The 21895-nt window shown below is 46.5% G+C and overlaps 1 protein-coding gene across 1 annotated transcript in view; it reads left to right on the plus strand.

The window, feature by feature from the left end:
• tnni3k (TNNI3 interacting kinase) overlaps nt 1-21895 on the plus strand; it is a 143467-nt gene that overhangs the window by 77227 nt on the left and 44345 nt on the right. The window contains exons 17-20 of the mRNA XM_060830672.1: nt 12206-12310; nt 14093-14145; nt 18602-18654; nt 19461-19593. Coding sequence (XP_060686655.1) covers nt 12206-12310; nt 14093-14145; nt 18602-18654; nt 19461-19593 — 344 coding nt within the window. The remainder of the gene's footprint in view (nt 1-12205; nt 12311-14092; nt 14146-18601; nt 18655-19460; nt 19594-21895) is intronic.

The following is a 21895-nucleotide window of genomic DNA, read 5'->3' on the forward strand; positions in this document are numbered from 1 at the left end:
GAGTTGCAAATCCTTTCCCCCCTTTTCTCAGCAGCTTTCCTTCTGTCTGTCAGCTTCTATCAGAGCTAAACAGTGCTGCAACTCAACATTTGTTTCCTCTTCTCCAAACTGAGGTGTTTACCAGGAATTCATAAGATCATAACAATTAGGAACAAGAGGAGGCCATTCAGCCCCTTGACCCTGCTCCACCATTCAATAGGATCGGGGCTGATTCAACATTCCTCACACCCACTTTCCTACCTTTGCTCATAAAACAATCCCTCCATCTCAGGGATCATCCCAAACGAACCTTCTCTGAACTGCTTCCAATGAAATTATATTGTTCCTAAATAAGGAGACCAAACCTGCTCACAGTATTCTGATGTGGTCTCCCCAGCACCTTGTACAGTTGCAGCAAGCCTTCCCTATCCTTATACTTCAACCCCCCTGAAATAAGGGCCAACATTCCATGACCCTTCCTGATCACCTGCTGCCCCTGGGTGCTAGCTCTCTGTGTTCCCCAAGTCCCTTTGTATTACAGCTTTCTGCAGGTTTTCTCTATTTACATACTATCCTGGACCTTTATTCTCCCTACCAAAATGAACAACTTCTTATTTTCCCACATTATACTCCGTGTGCCACTGTATTGTCCACTTAGTTAAACTATTTCAACCTTACTCAACCTGTCTGTAAACTGTTAGAAATCACACAACACCAGGTTATAGTCCAACAGGTTTAATTGGAAGCACACTAGTTTTCGGAGCGTCGCTCCTTCATCAGGTGATAGTGGAGGGCTCGATCGTAACACAGAATTTATAGCAAACATTTACAGAGTGATGTAACTGAAATTATACATTGAAAAATTGATTGCCTATTAAGCCTTTCATCTGTTAGAATACAGTGATAGTTTCACTTCTTTCATGTGTAAATCACAAAACCTTTTTTTACAAGTTGCATTCTCGGGTTAGCTGTTAACAATGGTGATAGCTAGACAATATGTTGAAGGTGTTGGCCCCCTGTGTTCTCTGTCTATGACCTGATGTTTAGATTGATTCTAATCTAAAAAGTGAGATAACAGAGTTTTACATAAATTCCTGCAGTTTTTGAGCTCAGAGTTCTACATGAATGTATGCAGTGTTTGAGCAAAGTGCAATGTAACTCTGCAAGTACAAATTCACCCCACACAATATATGTGTGTATGTGGGTCTTTGTCTGTCTGTGTGTGTGTGTCTGTCTGTCTGTCTGAGGTGGGGATTGTGAGTGTGAGAGCGTGTGTGTGTGTGTAGTGAGTGCAGAGTGTCTTAAGTCTGTGAAGGGGGTGCATGTGTGAGTGTGGGAGTGTGTGTGTCTATAAGGGTGTGTGTGGGTGTCTGTGTGTGCGTCTCTGTGTACCTGTGTCCATGTGTATGTGGGAGTGTGTGTGTGTGTAGTGCAATGGTGATCACCTGTAATGTGACATGAACCCAAGTTCCCGGTTGAGGCCCTCCCTATGGGTACCGAACTTAGCTATCAGCCTCTGCTCGGCCACTTTCCTCTGCTGCCTGTCCCGAAGCCCGCCTTGGAGGATGGTCACCTGAAGGTCCGAGGCTGAATGTCCTGGACCACTGAAGTGTTCCCCAACTGGGAGGGAACCCTCCTGCCTGTTGATTGTTGTGTGGTGCCCATTCATCCGTTGTCATAGCCTTTGCTCGGTTTCCCCAATGTACCATGCCTCCGGGCATCCTTGCCTGCAACGTATAAGATAGACAACGTTGGCTGAGTCACATGAGTACCTGCCATGTACAAGGTGGGAGGTGTCCCCACGTGTAATGGTGGTATCTATGTCCACAATCTGACACGTCTTGCAGCGTCCACCATGACAGGGTTGTATGGAGTTGTCCCGAGAGCCGGGCAGTTTGCTACGAACAACGATCTGTTTGAGGTTTGGTGGTTGTTTAGAGGCAAGTAGTGGAGGTGTGGGGAAGGTGTTGGTGAGGTGCTCATCCTCATTGATAACGCAGATCATGAAGAACATGGCGTAATTTTTCAGCTCCTGGGAAATACTGAACAACGAAGGGTACCCTGTCAGTTGCAGCATGTGTCTGTCTCCTGAGGAGGTCATTACGGTTCCTTGCTGTGGCACGTCGGAACTGGCGGTCGATGAGTTGAGCATCGTACCCCGTTCTGGTGAGGGCATCCTTGAGTACTTCCAGGTGTCCGTCACGTTCCTCCTCATCTGAGCAGATCCAGTGTATGTGTAGGGCTTGTCCATAGGGAATGGCTGTTTTAATATGTTTAGGTGGAAGCTGGAGAAGTGTAGCATTGTGAGGTTTTCTGTGGGTTTGCGGTAGAGTGTGGTGCTGAGGTGTCCGTCCTTGATGGAGACAAATGTGTCCAAGAATGAGACAGACAGTCGAGAGTAGTCCATGGTGAGTTTGGTGGGATGAAACTTGTTGATGTCACTGCGTAGTTTTATCAGTGACTCCTCGCCATGGGTCCAGAGGAAGAAAATGTCATCAATGTACCTGGTGTACAATGTTGGTTGGAGATCCTGCATAGAGAATAAATCTTGTTTGAACCTGTGCACAAAAATGTCGGCATATTGGGGTACAGACTTGGTCCCCATGGCTGTTCCGTGTGTCTGGATGAAGAACTGGTTGTCAAAGGTGAAGACGTTGTGATTGAGGATAAAGCGGATGAGTTGTAGGATGGTGTTTGGAGATTGGAAGTTGTTGGTGTTGAGTACTGAGGCTGTTGCCGCGATGCCATCCTTGTGGGGGGTGCTGGTGTAGAGTGCAGAAACGTCCATTGTGACGAGGAATGTTCCCAGTTCGACTGGTCCGCGGGTGCTGAGTTTCTGTAAGAAATCCGTAGTGTCGCGACAGAAGCTGGAGATCCCCTGTACAATAGGTTTCAAGATGCCTTCCACATAGCCGGAGAGATTCTCACACAGGGTCCCATTGCCCGACACGATGGGACGTCCCGGTGTGTTGGCTTTGTGTACCTTTGGAAGGCAGTAGAAGTTACCTACACGAGCAGTACGTGGGATGGGGGCGCGTAGGGAACTCTGAAGGACTGGATCCAAAGTTCTGGTCAGTGTGTTTAATTCACGGGTATGTTCTTTGGTTGGATCAGCTGGTAGTTGCCTGTAATGTTCCTGGTTGTTCAGTTGTCGGTACACTTCCTTGCAGTAATCTGTTCTATTCTGAATGACAATGGCTCCTCCTTTATCTGCTGGTTTGATGACAATGTTGTGATTGGTTTTGAGAGCCTGGATGGCATTGCGTTGTGAACGGGTGATGTTTTGCTCTACCTTGTGGGTACGGCCGATGAATCTGGCATTTGTAGATTTCCTGACGGTTTGAGCATACACGTCAAGCCCAGGGCAGTGGTCCTCCGGTGGGGTCCATGTTGACACCTTCTTTGGTCGCTCCTCTACAGATCCCTAAGTTTCCTGGGCCTGATGGCATTTACCCTAGGATCCTCTGGGAAGCTAGGGAGGAGATAGCAGAGCCATTGGCCTTGATTTTTATGTCGTCATTGTCAACGGGAATAGTACCAGAAGACTGGAGGATAGCGAATGTGGTCCCCTTGTTCAAGAAGGGGAGTAGGGACAGCCCGAGTAACTATAGGCCAGTGAGTCTCACTTCTGTTGTGGGCAAAGTCTTAGAGAGAATTGTAAGGGATAAGATTTATGAACATCTGGATAGGAATAATGTGATCAAGGATAGTCAGCATGGTTTTGTGAAGGGCAGGTCGTGCCTCACAAACCTTATTGAGTTCTTTGAGAAGGTGACTAAGGAGGTGGATGAGGGTAAAGCAGTAGATGTGGTGTATATGGATTTTAGCAAGGCGTTCGATAAGGTACCCCATGGTAGGCTAATGCAAAAACTACGGAGGTATGGCATTGAGGGTGCATTAGAGGTTTGGATTAGGAATTGGCTGGCTGGAAGGAGACAGAGGGTAGTAGTTGATGGACTAGGTTCATCTTGGAGTGCAGTTACTAGCGGTGTACCACAGGGATCTGTTTTGGGACCGTTGCTGTTTGTCATCTTTATAAATGATCTAGAGGAGGGGCTTGAAAGCTGGGTGAGCAAGTTTGCGGATGACACAAAGGTCGGTGGAGTTGTGGACAGTGAAGAAGGATGTGGCAGGTTACAGCGGGATATAGATAAGTTGCAGAGTTGGGCAGAAAGGTGGCAGATGGAATTCAATGTAGCTAAGTGCGAAGTCATTCACTTTGGTAGGAGTAACAAGAAGATGGATTACTGGGCTAATGGTAGGCTGCTTGGTAGTGTGGATGAGCAGAGGGATCTTGGTGTCCATGTACACAGATCTCTGAAAGTTGCCACCCAGGTAAATAGTGCTGTGAGGAAGGCATATGGTGTACTGGGCTTTATTGGTAGAGGAATTGAGTTCCGGAGTCCTGAGGTCATGTTGTAGTTGTATAAGACTCTGGTGCGGCCTCATCTGGAGTATTGTGTGCAGTTTTGGTCGCCATACTATAGGAAGGATGTGGAGGCATTGGAACAAGTGCAGAGGAGGTTTACCAGGATGTTGCCTGGAATGGTAGGAAGATCGTATGAGGAAAGGCTGAGGCACTTGGGCCTGTTCTCATTGGAGAAAAGAAGGTTTAGGGGAGATTTGATAGAGGTGTATAAGATGATTAGGGGTTTAGATAGGGTAGACACTGAGAACCTTTTACCACTAATGGAGTCAGCTGTTACTAGGGGACACAGCTTTAAATTAAGGGGTGGTAGGTATAGGACAGATGTTAGGGGTAGATTCTTTACGCAGCGGGTTGTGAGTTCATGGAATGCCCTGCCAGTAGCAGTGGTGAACTCTCCCTCTTTATGGTCATTTAAGCGGGCATTGGATAGGCATATGGAGGATAGTGGGCTAGTGTAGGTTAGGTAGGATTTGGTCGTTGCAACATCGAGGGCCGAAGGGCCTGTACTGCGCTGTATTTTTCTATGTTCTATGTTCTATGTTCTATGACTGTTCCAGTTCATCAGTGGGCTCAGTGGGATCACTGCTGGCAACTTGAAAGAATTCCCGGTGTCTCATTCGTCTGATGAACTCCCCTGTGTCTGCTGCCAGAACCAATGGGTCCATTTTGTTGGTGGGGCAGACGTTGAGACCCCTGCTCAGGACTTCAGTCTCTCCCAGTCCGAAGGGTGTGGTCCGATAAGTTGACAATAGACTTCCCCCCAGTGATAATGTTGTCTACTCCCACACTCACACATGCATCCCCTTACAGACTTAAGACACTCTGCACTCACTACACACACATACACACACTTTCTCACACTCACAACCCCCACCCCAGACAGACAGACACACACAGACAAAGACCCACATGCACACATATATTTTGTGGGGTGAATTTGTACTTGCAGAGTTACATTGCACTTTGCTCAAACACTGCATACATTCATGTAGAACTCTGAGCTCAAAAACTGCATGAATTTATGTAAAACTCTGTTATCTCACTTTTTAGATTAGAATCAATCTAAACATCATGGCATAGACAGAGAACACAGGGGGCCAACACCTTCAACATATTGTCTAGCTATCACCATTGTTAACAGCTAACCCGAGGATGCAACTTGAAAAAAAAGTTTTGTGATTTACACATGAAAGAAGTGAAACTATCACTGTATTCTAACAGATGAAACGCTTAACAGACAATCAATTTTTCAATGTATAATTTCAGTTACATCACACTGTAAATTTTTGCTATAAATTCTGTGTTACGATCGAGCCCTCCACTATCACCTGATGAAGGAGCGTCGCTCAGAAAGCTAGTGTGCTTCCAATTAAACCTGTTGGACTATAACCTGGTGTTGTGTGATTTGTAACTTTGTACACCCCAGTCCAACACCAGCATCTCCAAATCATGTCTGTAAACTGTTTGTATTCCTCTCACAACCTTCCATTCCACCTGGTTTTATGGCACATGCCTGATGTAGCTGCAGTATATTCCCTTCCTTCCTCCTAGTCATTAATGTATATTGTTAACAGTTGGGGTACCAGCACTGATCCCTATGGAAGCCCATTGGTCACGGGTCACCACTCTGAAAATGGCCCCCTTATCCCCACTCGTGTTTCCTGTCCCAGAGTTAATTCCATATTCATGCCAATGTACTACCTCCATCACTGTGTTCTCTTACCTTTTGTGACCTTCTGAGATGTACCTTGTCAAATGACTTCTGGAAGAATAAATACGTCATGTCTACAGGTTCCCCTCTATCTATTCTGGTTGAGACTTCCTCAAAAAACTCTAATAAATTACTCAGGCATGATTTCCCTTTCATGAAGCCGTGCTGACTGAGTTTGTTAGATAAGAATTTTCCAAATGTTCTGCTATTATTTCCTTAATAATTGATTCCAATACTTCTCCAACAATAGATATTAGGCTAATTGGCCTATAGTTACATAGAACATAGAACATTACAGCGCAGTACAGGCCCTTCGGCCCTCGATGTTGCACCGACCTGTCATACCAATCTGAAGCCCATCCCACCGACACAATTCCATGTCCATCCATATGCCTGTCCAATGACGACTTAAATGTACTTAAAGTTGGCGATTCTACTACCGTTGCAGGCAAAGCATTCCATACCCTTACTACTCTCTGCTTTTTATCTCCTTCCCTTTTTAAATAGAGGTGTCACATTAACAGTTTCCCAATTCTCCAGTACCTCTTCAGAATCCAACAAGTTGTGGAAAATTAAAACCAATTCGAACCATCCCCTCTTTCTGTATTCAATCATCCTCTCAAGTCTCCTCCTTCACTTTGAATTTAAGGAGACATTTCAAAGCATCTCACAAAATACAACTTCCACGTGACACTGGAAAGAGTTTCTGTTTATTTATTCTTTCAAAACACATCACTACTTCCGACAATCTGTTTTGAATCTCCCATTAGTTTCTCCAATCTGTCCACCTAACTGACGTTTCTCAACTCTGGTGAATCTCCTCTGCACCTTCTCCAAGTTAAGGATGGTCAGAGCTGAAAATGTGTTGCTGGTTAAAGCGCAGCAGGTCAGGCAGCATCCAAGGAACAGGAAATTCGACGTTTCGGGCATAAGCCCTTCATCAGGAATGAGGAAAGTGTGTCCAGCAGGCTAAGATAAAAGGTAGGGAGGAGGGACTTGGGGGAGGGGCGATGGAGATGTGATAGGTGGAAGGAGGTCAAGGTGAGGGTGATAGGCCGGAGTGGGGTGGGGGCGGAGAGGTTAGGAAGAAGATTGCAGGTTAGGAGGGCGGTGCTGAGTCTGAGGGAATCGACTGAGACAAGGTGGGGGGAGAGGAAATGAGGAAACTGGAGAAATCTGAGTTCATCCCTTGTGGTTGGAGGGTTCCCAGGTGGAAGATGAGGGGCTCTTCCTCCAACTGTCGTGTTGTGATGTGCTGGCGATGGAGGAGTCCAAGGACCTGCATGTCTTCGGTGGAGTGGGAGGGGGAGTTAAAGTGTTGAGCCACGGGGTGGTTGGGTTGGTTGGTCCGGGGTCCCAGAGGTGTTCCCTGAAGCATTCCGAAGGAGGTGGCCCATCTCCCCAATATAGAGGAGGCCACATCGGGTGCAGCGGATGCAATAGATGATGTGTGTGGAGGTGCAGGTGAATTTGTGGCGGATATGGAAGGACCCCTTGGGGCCTTGGAGAGAGGTAAGAGAGGAGGTGTGGGTGCAAGTTTTGCATTTCTTGTGGTTGCAGGGGAAGGTGCTGGGAGTGGAGGTTGGGTTGGTGGGGGGTGTGGACCTGACAAGGGAGTCGCGGAGGGAGTGGTCTTTTCGGAACGCTGATAGGGGAGGGGAGGGAAATATGTCCCTGGTGGTGGGTCCGTTTGGAGGTGGCGGAAATGACGGCGGATGATACGTTGTGTACGGAGGTTGGTGGGGTGGTAGGTGAGAACCAGTGGGGTTCTGTCCTGGTGGCGGTTGTAGGGGTGGGGCTCAAGGGCGGAGGAGCGGGAAGTGGAGGAGATGCGGTGGAGGGCATCGTCGATCACGTCTGGGGGGAATCTGCGGTCTTTGAAGGATGCCATCTGGGCTGTACGGTATTGGAACTGGTCCTCCTGGGAGCAGATGCAGCAGAGACGAAGGAATTGGGAATATGGGATGGCGTTGTTACAGGGGGCAGGGTGGGAGGAGGTGTAGTCTAGGTAGCTGTGGGAGTCAGACGGTTTATAGTAGATGTCTGTGTTGATTCGGTCGCCCGAGATAGAAATGGAAAGGTCTAGGAAGGGGAGGGAGGAGTCTGAGACGGTCCAGGTGAATTTGAGGTCAGGGTGGAAGGTGTTGGTAAAGTTGATGAACTGTTCAACCTCCCCGTGTGAGCACGAGGCAGCGCCGATACAGTCATCGATGTAGCGGAGGAAAAGGTGGGGGGTGGTGCCAGTGTAGCTGCGGAAGATGGACTGTTCCACATATCCTACGAAGAGGCAGGCATAGCTGGGGCCCATGCGGGTGCCCATGGCAACTCCTTTAGTTTGGAGGAAGTGGGAGGATTGGAAAGAGAAGTTATTCAGGGTGAGGACCAGTTCAGTCAGTCGAAGGAGGGTGTCAGTGGAAGGGTACTGGTTGGTGCGGCGGGAAAGGAAGAAGCGGAGGGCTTTAAGTCCTTCGTGATGGGGGATGGAGTTGTACAGGGACTGGATGTCCATCGTGAAGATAAGGCGTTGGGGACCGGGGAAGCGAAAATCAGGGAGGAGGTGGAGGGCGTGGGTGGTGTCCATCGTGAAGATATATTCCCAATTCTTTCATCTCCGCCGCATAATATTCCCAATCCCTTCGTCTCCGCCGCATCTGCTCCTAGGAGGACCAGTTCCAATATCGTACAGCCCAGATGGCCTCCTTCTTCAAAGACCGCAGATTCCCCCTAGACGTGATCGACGATGCCCTCCACCGCATCTCCTCCACTTCCCGCTCCTCCGCCCTTGAGCCCCGCTCCTCCAACCGCCACCAAGACAGAACCCCACTGGTTGTCACCTACCACCCCACCAACCTCCGTACACAGCGTATCATCCGCCGTCATTTCCGCCACCTCCAAACGGACCCCACCACCAGGGACGTTTGGGGCAGCACGGTGGCACAGTGGTTAGCACTGCTGCCTCACAACACCAGGGACCTGGGTTCAATTCCCGCCTCAGGCGACTGGCTGTGTGGAGTTTGCATGTTCTCCCCGTGTCTGCATGGGTTTCCTCCGGGTGCTCTGGTTTCCTCCCACAGTCCAAAGATGTGCGGGTCAGGTGAATTGGCCATGCTAAATTGCCCGTAGTGTGAGGTATGGGGTATATGTAGGGGTACGGGTGGGTTGCGCTTCGGCGGGTCGGTGTGGACTTGTTGGGCCGAAGGGCCTGTTTCCACACTGTAAGTAATCTAATCTAATCTAATCTAATATTTCCCTCCCCTCCCCTCCCCTATCAGCATTCCAAAAAGACCACTCCCTCCGCGACTCCCTCGTCAGGTCCACACGCCCCACCAACCCAACCTCCACTCCCAGCACCTTCCCACCAACCGCAGGAAATACAAAACTTGCACCCACACCTCCACCCTTACCTCTCTCCAAAGCCCCAAGGGATCCTTCCATATCCGCCACAAATTTACCTGCACCTCCACACACATCATCTATTGCATCCGCTGCACCCGATGTGGCCTCCTCTACATTGGGGAGACGGGCCGCCTACTTGCGGAACGTTTCAGAGAACACCTCTGGGACGCCCGGACCAACCAACCCAACCACCCCGTGGCTCAACACTTTAACTCCCCCTCCCACTCCACCAAGGACATGCTGGTCCTTGGACTCCTCCATCGCCAGAACATAATAACACGACAGTTGGAGGAAGAGCCCCTCATCTTCCGCCTGGGAACCCTCCAAAGACAAGGTATGAATTCAGATTTCTCCAGTTTCCTCATTTCCCCTCCCCCCACCTTGTCTCAGTCAATTCCCTCAAACTCAGCACCGCCCTCCTAACCTGCAATCTTCTTCCTGACCTCTCCGCCCCCACCCCACTCCGGCCTATCACCCTCACCTTGACCTCCTTCCATCTATCACATCTCCATCGCCCCTCCCCCAAGTCCCTCCTCCCTACCTTTTATCTTAGCCTGCTAGACACACTTTCCTCATTCCTGATGAAGGGCTTATGCCCGAAACGTCGAATTTCCTGTTCCTTGGATGCTGCCTGACCTGCTGCGCTTTAACCAGCAACACATTTTCAACTCTGATCTCCAGCATCTGCAGACCTCACTTTTTACTTAAGGGTGGTCAGTAAAGGGTGGCCTATCCAGCAATCTCCACATTCCACAAAGGAATAAAAGCAACTGGGATGAATTAGTGAATATTAAAAGTTTAGTGTGACATATTGCTTTTCAGGTTTAATGTTTCAATTTACAAAACCAAGGATGCCTTGAGCTTTCACTATCAGGTGACAGTATTTTCGTGTTGGCTTTGGGACACCTCCCACCAGTTTCTATCCGAGTGTTAGGGCCTTGCCCAGGTGACCAGCAGGGGGCAGCTGGACGCTCCCCAGGAGCACGACCTGGAGGGAACTAGAGCAAATCTGACAAACACACCTTCAGTCGGGTTCACTTGGCGACCTGCTGTTTGTGGTCACATTGCTCCGCTACACCTCGTGTGGGAAGTCGTGTGGTATTTGAGATGTGATAAAGCCAAGAAAATTTTACTTTTAACCATTGTCCACCATGATTGAACCTGAAAACCCTGCCCAATGCCTTGTAGCTTTTTATTATCATTGCTTAGGTTTTGGCCAAATGGTTGATGTTTTCACTGCTTTTGAGGCACTCACCTTTCTTATTTCTACAGTCAATCGTTCAAATATTCTGACAAAACAAATAAAAATGCTGGCAATCTGAAGGAAAAACAGAAATTGCTGGAGAAACTCATGAAGTCTGGCAGCACCTATGGAGAGAAAACAAAATTAACTGAAGGAATTGCGAAGAAGCATCACTGGGCCTGAAACATTGACTCTGCTTTCTCCCCGCAGATACTGCCACACCTGCAGAGTTTCTCCAGCAATTTCTGCTTTTAATCCAGTGCTGGATTATGGTGTATCTCTCATCTTTCAACCTCCATATACCTCAAGACAACCTGAAACTCTGACACCATCCTAACTTGCTTTGAGCATTGTTCAACCATCATCATTGTACTCAGTGATCTACATCGGCTGTCAGTTCATTTCAATTTTAAACTGTTCATCCTTGCTTTCAATTCCTTCCTTCTCCTCACCTCTCCCTTTCTTTCTAATTTCCTCCAGCTTTACATCAGTTTGTGATCTCAGGGCGTCTCCTGTTCTGGCTTCTCACACATCCCAGACCTTCATCACTCAGACCACCGGCAGCTGTGCTGTGTCAATCTGAGCCCAAAGCTCTGCAATTCCCTCCCTAACGTATGTAATGTGTTGCCGGGAAATAAGGTGGAGCTAAGTTCAACTGAGACATTCAAGAGGGAATTGGCTATGTTTTTGGACAGTAATAGTGTGCAAGGATGTGGGGAGAAGGCAGGAGACTGGTGTTGGGTAACAGAGCTTGCACGATGGGATGAATGGTCTCATTCTATGCCATATTAATTCTATAAACGTGTTCACTCTTCAACCTCTAATTCTCCTCCTTTGAGACATTCTTATAACTGCTCTCATTGATCGAGCTTTTGCTCAGCTGTCCTTATGCCTCCTTATTAGCTTTTATTGGGAGAGGGATTGAGTTTTGGAGCCATGAGGTTACGCTGCAGCTGTACAAAACTCTGGTGCAGCTGCACTTGGAGTATTGTGTACAGTTCTGGTCACCGCATTATAGGAAGGATGGGGAAGCTTTGGAAATGGTTCAGAGAGAATTTACCAGGATGTTGCCTGGTATGGAGGGAAGGTCTTACGAGGAAAGGATGAGGGACTTGATGCTGTTTTCATTAAAGAGAAGAAGGTTGAGAGGTGACTTAATAGAGATATATAAGATAATCAGTGGATTATCAGAGAGCCTTTTATCGTGAGATCATTGGATAAACATATGGATGATAATGGAATAGTGTAGGTTAGATAGGCTTCAGATTGGTTTCACAGGTCGGCACAACACTGAGGGCTGAAGGGCCTGTACTGTGCTGGAATGTTCTATGTTATGCGTCACACCTTTGATTGACTATGTTCCCATGAAGCACTTCAGAATGTTGAAGACACAAGTGATTATTTGCATCTTCCAGTTGTCCTTGTTATATTGCCATTTGATCCACAGAATCATCGATCTACAATCCAAATTAATGATCGCTATTGATGTGGCCAAAGGTATGGAATATCTTCACAACCTGACTCAACCAATCATACACCGAGATCTCAACAGGTACGCTAAGCTAGGCCTCTGGGTCTGGGGAGAGTGTTTCGTCTGCCCTGGGATCACTTGAATCCTGCCCTCAGCCTTGTTTGCAAAGCCCAGAATTGTCCCACATCTTAATGCTGGCATGAGTAAACTTGCAGAATAGGTGTGTAATTGGTGAATGAATTTCAGTGTCGGAGATTGTGCGCTGGTGCATGAGCAGGAAGGGTAAGGAGGTCACATACGAGATGCAGTGTAGGAGCCGAATTGGAGTAGAGGAACAGGAGGATTGAGGGGTGCAGAAGGGGCATAGCTTAAACTTAAGGGCTTCCATTCAATACCAAGATGAGGAGGTCATGAGATGTTGAAAATCTGTCCCTATGAGAGCTGTGGAGACTGCATCATTAAATACATTGAAGGCCGAGGTATGTAGATTGTTGACTCACTGCAGAGCCAAAGTTTGTTGGGGATAGGCAGGAGTGTGGATTGTGTGAAGCCACAATTAGATAAGCATGATCTTATTAAATCATGCTTAAGGCCAACTCCTGTTTCTAATCCAAGTGTTCATGAGCACTCAGCACGAGAGGAACTGGCACGTAATACAAACAGCACCAGGGATCACTTCCAAACCGAGAGAATAGAAAAGTAGATATGATATGTTTGGCTTGAATGTAGGGGAAAGGGAGATGTTGGAGAATAGAGTCAAGAGTGTGGTGCAGGTCAGCAGGTCAGGCAGCATCCGAGGAGCAAGAGAATCGACATTTTGGACATTCCTGATAAAGGGCTCATGCCCGAAATGTCAATTCTCCTGCTCCTCAGATGTTGTCTGACCTGCTGCGCTTTTCCAGCACCACACTCCCGACTCTGAGCTTGAATGGAGCCTTGATTAGAATCTTTCTGCAGCATACTGAGTGTTGTATATGGGCCTTGGGACCCTGGATTAAGCGTGTGATGATATCATGGAGTTGCACATCACTGGGTATAAATAGCATAGTGTGATCAGCATTTGAACACTCTAGAATGAGACAGCCTCTTGTGAGTACACCCGAAGAAGGTAAATTAGTTCTGACCAATGCCATGTAACGTTATTGCCTGATATGACTAGCATGTATAGCTGTAGTTAATGCTAATGCAAAATGAATAGTGTTCCTTTGAAGTCAAAGTCCGAGGATAGTTTTTAATTTTGTCTTCCCCTCAGCCAGTCTGTCTCAAACTCAAATTTATAAACCCAAATGTTTCTCTCAGAGGGCAGTGAATCTGTTAAATACTTCACTGCAGAGGGCTGTCGATGCTGGGTCATTAACTATATTCAAGGCTGAGAGAGAGAGAGATGTTTAATCAGGAAGAGACTCAGGGTTATGGGGAAATGGCAGGAAAGTGGAGGGGAGGATTATCAGGTCAGTCCTGATCTCACTGAATATCAGAGCGGACTGAATGGGCTCAACGGCCTACTTATGCTCCTAACCCTTACTGACCTTATGGTCTTATAATGTCATATTAAACCATGTGGTTAGAGAAGGAACAGTTTGAGTCTCCATATTAGAAGGAGCATATAGAGACACCGAAGAGGATTAACAAGGATAACATCAGAACTGAGGACTTACAGTTTCAAACATAACGGATCGAGAAAAGAGAAAGGTCAGGATGACCTGATTGAGGTCTTTAAGATTAGCAGAGGTTTTAAATGCTAAAATGTATGTAAGATATTTATATTTATGGGGCACTGGGTGCTCTATCTATCAAATTGATGATTCTTACTTAACAATCTCTGCATAAAAACATGTTTGTCTTTTTTCTTGTGTCTCACAGCCATAACATCCTACTGTACGAAGATGGCCATGCCGTGGTAGCTGATTTTGGAGGTTTGCATTTTGTATTTAAGAATTTGACTGTGACAGGCTTAGGGTTAGGGTTAGGGGTCAGGTTAGGGATAGAGTTAGGGAAACAATTAGGGTGATAGGGTTAGGGATAGAGTTAGGGATAGGTTTAGGATTAGGGATAGGGTTAGGGATAGGGTTAGGGTTCAGGATTGGGTTAGAAATAGGGTTAGGAGAAAGTGAGGACTGCAGATGCTGGAGATCAGAGCTGAAAATGTGTTGCTGGAAAAGCACAGCAGGTCAGGCAGCATCCAAGGAGCAGGAGAATCAATGTTTCGGGCTGCGCTTTTCCAGCAACACATTTTCAGTTTCGGATTAGGGATAGAATAGTTTTCGGCTTACATTTAAAGTTAGGCTGAGGCTGTGTCTTATCAAAAAGACATTATTGAACCAAGCAGAGACTTTTCAACATAGAAATTAGACCTGAAAATGGCTCCGATGCCATATTCCTTGTTACAGCCATCTTCTGTGTGACTTTGACATAGTGGGCATGTCACCGGGTTGGCTATTTCTCTGGAGTCGTGGGTTGAAATCCTGCCTCGACAGGTGAGGGAGTTAAATTCAATCGATAAATCTGAAACTAGAGTACGTTTGTTTTAATTAGTCACCCATGGGACGTGGGTGTCATTGGCTGGGCCAACATTTCCCTGTCCCTAGTTGCCCTTGATAAGGTGGTAATGTGTTACCTTCTTGAACCATTGCAGTCTATCGGAGTCAAAAGTGAGGTCTGCAGATGCTGGAGATCACAGCTGAAAATGTGTTGCTGGTTAAAGCACAGCAGGTTAGGCAGCATCCAAGGAACAGGAAATTCGACGTTTCCTGATGAAGGGCTCTGGCCGAAACGTCGAATTTCCTGTTCCTTGGATGCTGCCTAACCTGCTGTGCTTTAACCAGCAACACATTTTCAGCCTATCAGAGTCTTCTGTTTTCATTCCTGTTTCCTTTCTAGCAGTTGTTACACTGTCACAGCCTGCAGGACCATTACACTACACTCAGCAGCTGAGGGTCAACCCCATTACAGTGGGTTTGGAGTCACATTTAGTTCAGATCAGTTTCTCTTCCTGAAGAGAAAGTCATCCAGATGGGTTTTTACAACAATCAGCAAAGTGCTCCTCCATAGACTCTTAATTCCCAATTTTCATTGGATTCAAATTCCATCATTTGCCATAGTGGGATTTGAACTCCAATCCCCAGAACATGACCAGAGTCTCTGGAGTAATAGTCTAATGTTAATACCACTAAGCCATCACTTTGCCAATGGCACATGACCATGAAACCATCATCATTTGCGATGATTGTAATTTGTTATATCAGCCTCTTGTTCCCAGTAAAGGAGGAAACCTGCTGTCTTTACCTGGTCTGTGACTCCACATCGACAGCAATGTGTGGATTTGTACTGCCCTCTGAACTGACCCTGCAAGCTGCTCAGCTCAAGGGAAAGTTCAGGTGGCAAGGAAACATTAGCCCTGTCAACGCTGTCCACATTCCATGGAGGAATGAATCAAAGGAAAATCTCATTATAATTCACCCCGACATACCCCCAGTGGTTTGGAAACTTGCCAATGTAACATGTTTATTTAATAAAAGAAGGTGCTAAAAGTAAGTAACAATTAGCTTAACATATCATTGGGAAAATGCTAGTCTGTTATAAAGGAAATGAGAGCAGAGCATTTAGAAATGCAGAGTATGTCCAAGCAGAGGTAGCATGGCTTCATGAAGGGGATATCCTGACTGTTACCAAAAGTCATTGAAGAGCTAGCAAGCAGGATAAATACAGGGGAAGCAGTGGATGTAATATAGTTGGATTTTCAGAAGGTGTTTGATGTGATACCAAACGTTAAGCTCATGGTAGTGGAGGTAGTTTATCAGCAAGGATTCAGGGTTAGCTAACAAACAGAAGCTCGAGAGTTTGGATATATTGAACATTGTACAGTACAGCGCAGGAACATGCCCTTCACCCCACCACAATCTCATTCTGAACAAATCCCATTGTACAAGGTCTGTATCCCTCTATTTCCTGCCTGTTTGCATGTCTGTCTAAATACCCTTAAATGTTGTTATCATATCAGCTTCTCACATCTCCCCTGGCAGTACTTTCCAGGCACCTATCACCTTCTGTGGAAAAAACTTGCCTCCTATATCTCCTCTAAACTTTCCCCTCTCACCGTAAACCTGTGCCCTCTAGTATTTGACCTTTCCACCCTGGGTAGAAGACTCTGACTAGCCACCCTATCCATGCCTCCCATTAGTTTATGTACATCAGACCGCCTCTCAGCATCTGACACTCTAGAGAAGACAATCCACATTTGACCAATCTCTCCTTGTAGTTAATACCTTCCAATCCACGCCATATCCTGGTAAACCTCTTTAACATCCTCTCCAAAGCCTCAACATCCTTCCAAAAATGTGGGGACCAGAACTACACACAATCCTCCAAATATTACATAACTAAAGTCGAATACAGCTGCAATGTGACTTACTAACATTTATACTCAATGCCCTGACCAATGAAGGCCAGCATGCCAAATGCCTTCTTGACCACTGTATCCTCTTGCGTTGCCACTTTCAGGGAGCTATGGAGTTGCACCCTAAGATCTCTCTGTACATCGATGCTCCTAAGGGTCCTGCCATTTACTGTATCCCTTTACTGTGTGCATTTGTCCTCCCAAAATGTATCACCTCACACTTGCCTGGAATAAATTCCATCTGCCATTTCTCTGCCTATCTTTGCAACTGATCTGTATCTTACTGTATCCTTTGATAACCTTCTTCACTACCCACAACTCCATCAATTTTTGTATCTTCTGCAAACCTACTAATCAAACCTACATTTTCATCCAACTCATTGACAGTTATCACAAACAAAAGAGGTCCCAGCACTGAGTTGGACTGAAGGTTTTATTTATGTGCTGGGTGTCTCTATCAGTCTATTACACTGATTCTTGCAAAACACCACAGGCCCTAGACATCTAGTCAGAAAAACACGCCTCCCCACCTCCCTCTGAATCCTATGACCAATCCAATTTTGTACCCATCTTGCCAACTCACTGTGGATCCCATGTGCCTTAATCTCCTGGCGAAGCCTACCATGAGAGATCTTATCAAATACTTCACTGGAGACAACATCTTACCCTCATCAATTATCTTCGTCACTTCCACAATCAGGTTTGTGAGGCAAGGCCTCCCCCATATAAAGCCGCACTGATTATCCCGAATAAATCCATTCTTTTCCAAATGCAGGTAAATCCTGTTCCTAAAATTCTTCTCCAATAATTTCCCAACTACAGATTTAAAGCTCACCGGCCCAGAATTTCCAGGATTATCCAGGATTTCTTAAACAAAGGAACCACACTCACTTTTCTCCAGTCTCTGGGGACTCACCTGTGGCAAAAGAGGATCCAAAGACCTCTGTCAATGCTTCATCAATCATCACCTTTGTTTCCTTCAGTAATCTGGGATAGATCCCATCAGGCCCTGGGGACTTAGCTATGTTTTATAAAACACCCAACATTTCCTCCTTGTCAATATTGACATGCCGTAGAATATCAACATCCCCCTGCCCACTCTCACCATCATCCATGGCCCTCTCCTTGGTGAGTTTCCATGTGAAGTACCCATTAAGGACCTCACCCACTTCTTGTATTTCCACACATCAATTCCCTCCTTTGTCCTTGAGTGGACCTACCCTTTCCCTCGTTACTTTCTTGCTTCTAATATACCTATAACCTGCTTGTGTTTTCTCCTTAATCCTACTTGCCAAAGGCATTTTATGGCCACCTTTAACCTTCCTAATTCCTTGTTTCATTTAGATTCCTCAAGGACCTTGTCTGGGGTTAGAGTTTTAGTAAAACTGTTAAATTGGCTGCGCTGATGTAGACGCTGCAGGATATTGGATTATTGAGAATATTTTACTCACATTGTGCAATCTTCGAGCCACATAACTATCTGGGATTGAGTCAGAAGGAAGCTGTGGGTCAATATAATTTAAGTTATTTAATCATGGGCTGTGGAGGTTGTTGGCTTGGCCAATCCCTGTTCCCGGGTGATGAAGAGCTGTCTTCCTGAACCACTGCAGACCATGGTGCACAGGGGAATTCACAGTGTCCTTACACAGGGAATTCTAGGGCTATGACCCAGTGACAGTGAAAGAAAGGCAAAATATTTCCAAGTCAGGATAGTGAGTGCCTTGGAGGGCAACATGCAGGGAGTGGTGTTCCCATGTATCTGCTGCCATTGTCCTTCAGGGTGGCAGTGGCCATGGATTTGGAAGGTGCCGCTGATTTTCTGCAGTGCATCTTGGAATGACACACATAGAGGGAGTATAAATGTATGAAACCTACCTGTGTAATGGATAAACTCTCATCTCTGTTTACTGCTTGATCATTATATCTGTGAATTCATGTCTGTAATGAACCTGCTGAAAGGCTACCTGTATTTTTAGAATCCAGATTCCTTTTGTCAATGGATGAAGACAACATGACAAAGCAGCCAGGGGTAAATTAAAAACCTTCAAAACCTTCCATTTCTCTGCTCCTCCCTAACTACATCACCTCCTCCAGCCCCTACACCCCCTCCCTATCTCTGTAACCCCCTCCAGCCTCTACATCCCCTCCCTATCTCTGTAACCCCCTCCAGCCCCTACACCCCTCCCTATCTCTGTAACCCCCTCCAGCCTCTACATCCCCTCCCTATCTCTGTAACCCCCTCCAGCCTCTACATCCCCTCCCTATCTCTGTAACCTCCACCAGCCCCTACACCCCCTCTCTGTTGTGGTCTCTGGTGTTCATTAGTGGAGGCAGCTCCATCCTCTGTTTAAGCTCTGGGACACGTGTGTACAGTTTGTACAGTTGGTCAGTTTTCATTAGCTCTGTCTGCAGCCTTTGTTTATAGATCATTGATGTATGGTAAACCATCACAGAAGGAACATGAATTCTCAAATAATGGATGATTGATATCCTGGATTCTGCTGGAAGCAATATACAAACGTGGAGTCAAGCCTTAGGTGCATTGAGAAGACATCACTATTGTTTTAAAAAACATAGATACTTCCATTTACTAACTCTTAAAATATGACAGGTGGGAAAATGTCCTGTTTGGGGAATTTAGTGGGGGATTGAGATGAAGGAAGTTTTATGTTAAAACTGTTGCTGTCTCTGGCGAACTCTGACGGAGTGTGTGTGTGTTTGTGTGTGTGTGTGTGTGTGTGTGTTTGTGTGTGTGTGTGTTTGTGTGTGTGTGTGTTTGTGTGTGTGTGTGTGTGTGTGTCTGTGTGTGTGTGTGTGTGTGTGTCTCCCGAACAGAACCTGCGCTGGATGGCTCCGGAAGTATTCACCCAGTGTACCCGTTACACCATCAAAGCCGATGTGTTCAGTTATGCCCTGTGTCTCTGGGAGCTGCTGACTGGAGAAATCCCCTTTGCCCACCTCAAACCAGGTGAGTTCAATCCAACCCAGGAGTGGGAAAGGAAAGACTGGGTGATTGAAGTTATTTTCAAACACTTATTCTGGGGATGTAGGTGTCACTGGCTCAACCAGCACCTATCTTTAACTGACCTTGAACTTGCAAGGGCGACTTCAGAGTCAAGCTCTTTGCCGTGGGTCTGGAGTCACATGTAGGCCGGACTGGGTAAGGACAGCAGATTTCCCTCTCTGAACAACAGCAGCACAGTGTAGCTTTAGTGATAATCACTATTAGCTTTCCATTGGAGTTGATTGAATTAAAATTCCACCAGCTGCAGTGAACAGATTTCCAGCAGTATCCCCAAAACATCAGCCCAAACCTTGGAGTTATTAAGACTAGCTAACAGTGCAGCTTCCAACAACAATAATCAGAGACCGCACACAAAGCACAGCCCACTCAGGTGGGGCGGCACGGTGGCTCAGTGGTTAGCACTGCTGCCTCACAGCACCAGGGACCCGGCTTTGATTCCAGACTCGGGCAACTGTCTGTGTCTGTGTGGGCTTCCTCCCACATTCTAAAAAGATGCGCAGGTCAGGGTGAATTGGCCCATCGTGTTAAGTCCATTAGTCAGAGGGGAATGGGTCTGGGGTGGATTGTTCTTCTGTGGGATAGTATGGATTTATTGGACTGAAGGGCCTGTTTCCACGCTGTAGAGAATCTAATCTAACAAAAGGGATGTTTTGCAGTTTGGAAAGTTAAATCAAGGTAGGGGTTTCATGGTGAATGTTTGGGCCTTAAGGAGTGTAGTGGGACAGAGGGACCTTGGAACTCAGGTGCACGGTTCTCTGAAAGTGGAGTCCCAGGTAGACAGGGCAGTGAAGAAGGCTTTTGGCACATTGGCCTTCATCAGTCAGGGCATTGAGTATAGAAGTTGGGAAGTTATGTTGCAGTTGTACAGGACATTGGTGAGGCTGCACTTGGAGTATTGTGTTCAGTTTTGGTCACCTTGCTATAGGGAGGATGTTATTAAACTGGAAAGAGTGCAGAAGAAATTTACAAGAGTGTTGCCTGGACTCAAGAGTCTGAGTCATAGGGAGTGGTTGGTCAAGCCAGGACGTTTTTCTTTAGTGTGTAGGAGACTGAGGGGGGACCTTATAGAGGTGTATAAGATCATCAGAGGCCTGGATAGGGTGAATGCACTCAGCCTTTTTCCCAGGGTTGGGGAATTGAGGACTGGAGGGCGTCAGTTTAAGGTTAGAGGGGAAAGACTAAAAGGGAACCTGAGGGGCAACACAGAGAGTGGTACGCATATGGAATGAGCTGCCAGTGGAAGTGGTTGGGATGGGTACAGTAACAACATTTAAAAAGCATTGGGACAAATACATAGTGTCACAAATACATAGTGTCACAAATACATAGTGTCACAAAGCTAATCCCTTTCTTTCTGAAAGCTATTCCTTGGCTCAAGGAGACTCTTTCTTGATTTTTTTCAGAGAGGTAATAAACTGGGCTGGGTTCCGATCGGTCTGGTTTGGTACAGAGATGGAAACAATTTTTAGAAAAGGATTTATATGTAAACAGATGAGACTTCAGGCCAAAGTGGTCATGTTTTAGAAGTAACCTATATAAAGGAAAGGGAGTGGTCAGCTCTCCAGCTAGCTGAGCTGAGCAGTTTATCGTTCAGTCTGACCTGGGGAGGATTCCAAAAGTGAGCAGTGTGGAAACTCTCTCTCTCTTTTCTGCCCTTCAACTTCATCCTGTAAGCATGTTCCATTTATACTGGTTTTAAAGGGGGGTTGCTTATTGGGACTGTTGTGTATATTTGGAACAGCATAATTAAGTCGAGTTTGGATAGACTGAGTTCTGTAGGATTCTTTATTCTGTTCTTTGTGTTTCATTGCGTAATTTTGTGAATAAATATTTTGTCTGTTTTAAAATGTTTTAGTCTACCTCGCTAACTTATTCCGGGTAATTTTCACTGTACATTTACCAAAACAAATTGCAAAGTTATGGTCTGGGTCTGCCTGTTTAAGCATGTTCTGAGTGGTCTGGCCTAGTCCATAAGGTGAAAGTGAGGAGATGCTGGAGATCAGAGTCGAGAGTGTGGTGCTGGAAAAGCACAGCAGGCCAGGCAGCATCCGACGAGCAGGAGAATCAACGTTTCGGGTATAAGCCCTTGATCAGGAATGAGGCTTGTGGGCCGGGAGGTGAGAGATAAATGGGAGGGGGTGGGGTTTGGGGGAAGGTAGCTGAGAATGCAATAGGTGGATGAATGTGAGGGGGCAGTGATGGACAGGTCCGAAGGGCAGTGCCGAGTTGGAGGCTTGAGACTGAG

This window comes from Hemiscyllium ocellatum, chromosome 9 (assembly GCF_020745735.1).
Source record: "Hemiscyllium ocellatum isolate sHemOce1 chromosome 9, sHemOce1.pat.X.cur, whole genome shotgun sequence".
Lineage (NCBI taxonomy): Eukaryota > Metazoa > Chordata > Chondrichthyes > Orectolobiformes > Hemiscylliidae > Hemiscyllium > Hemiscyllium ocellatum.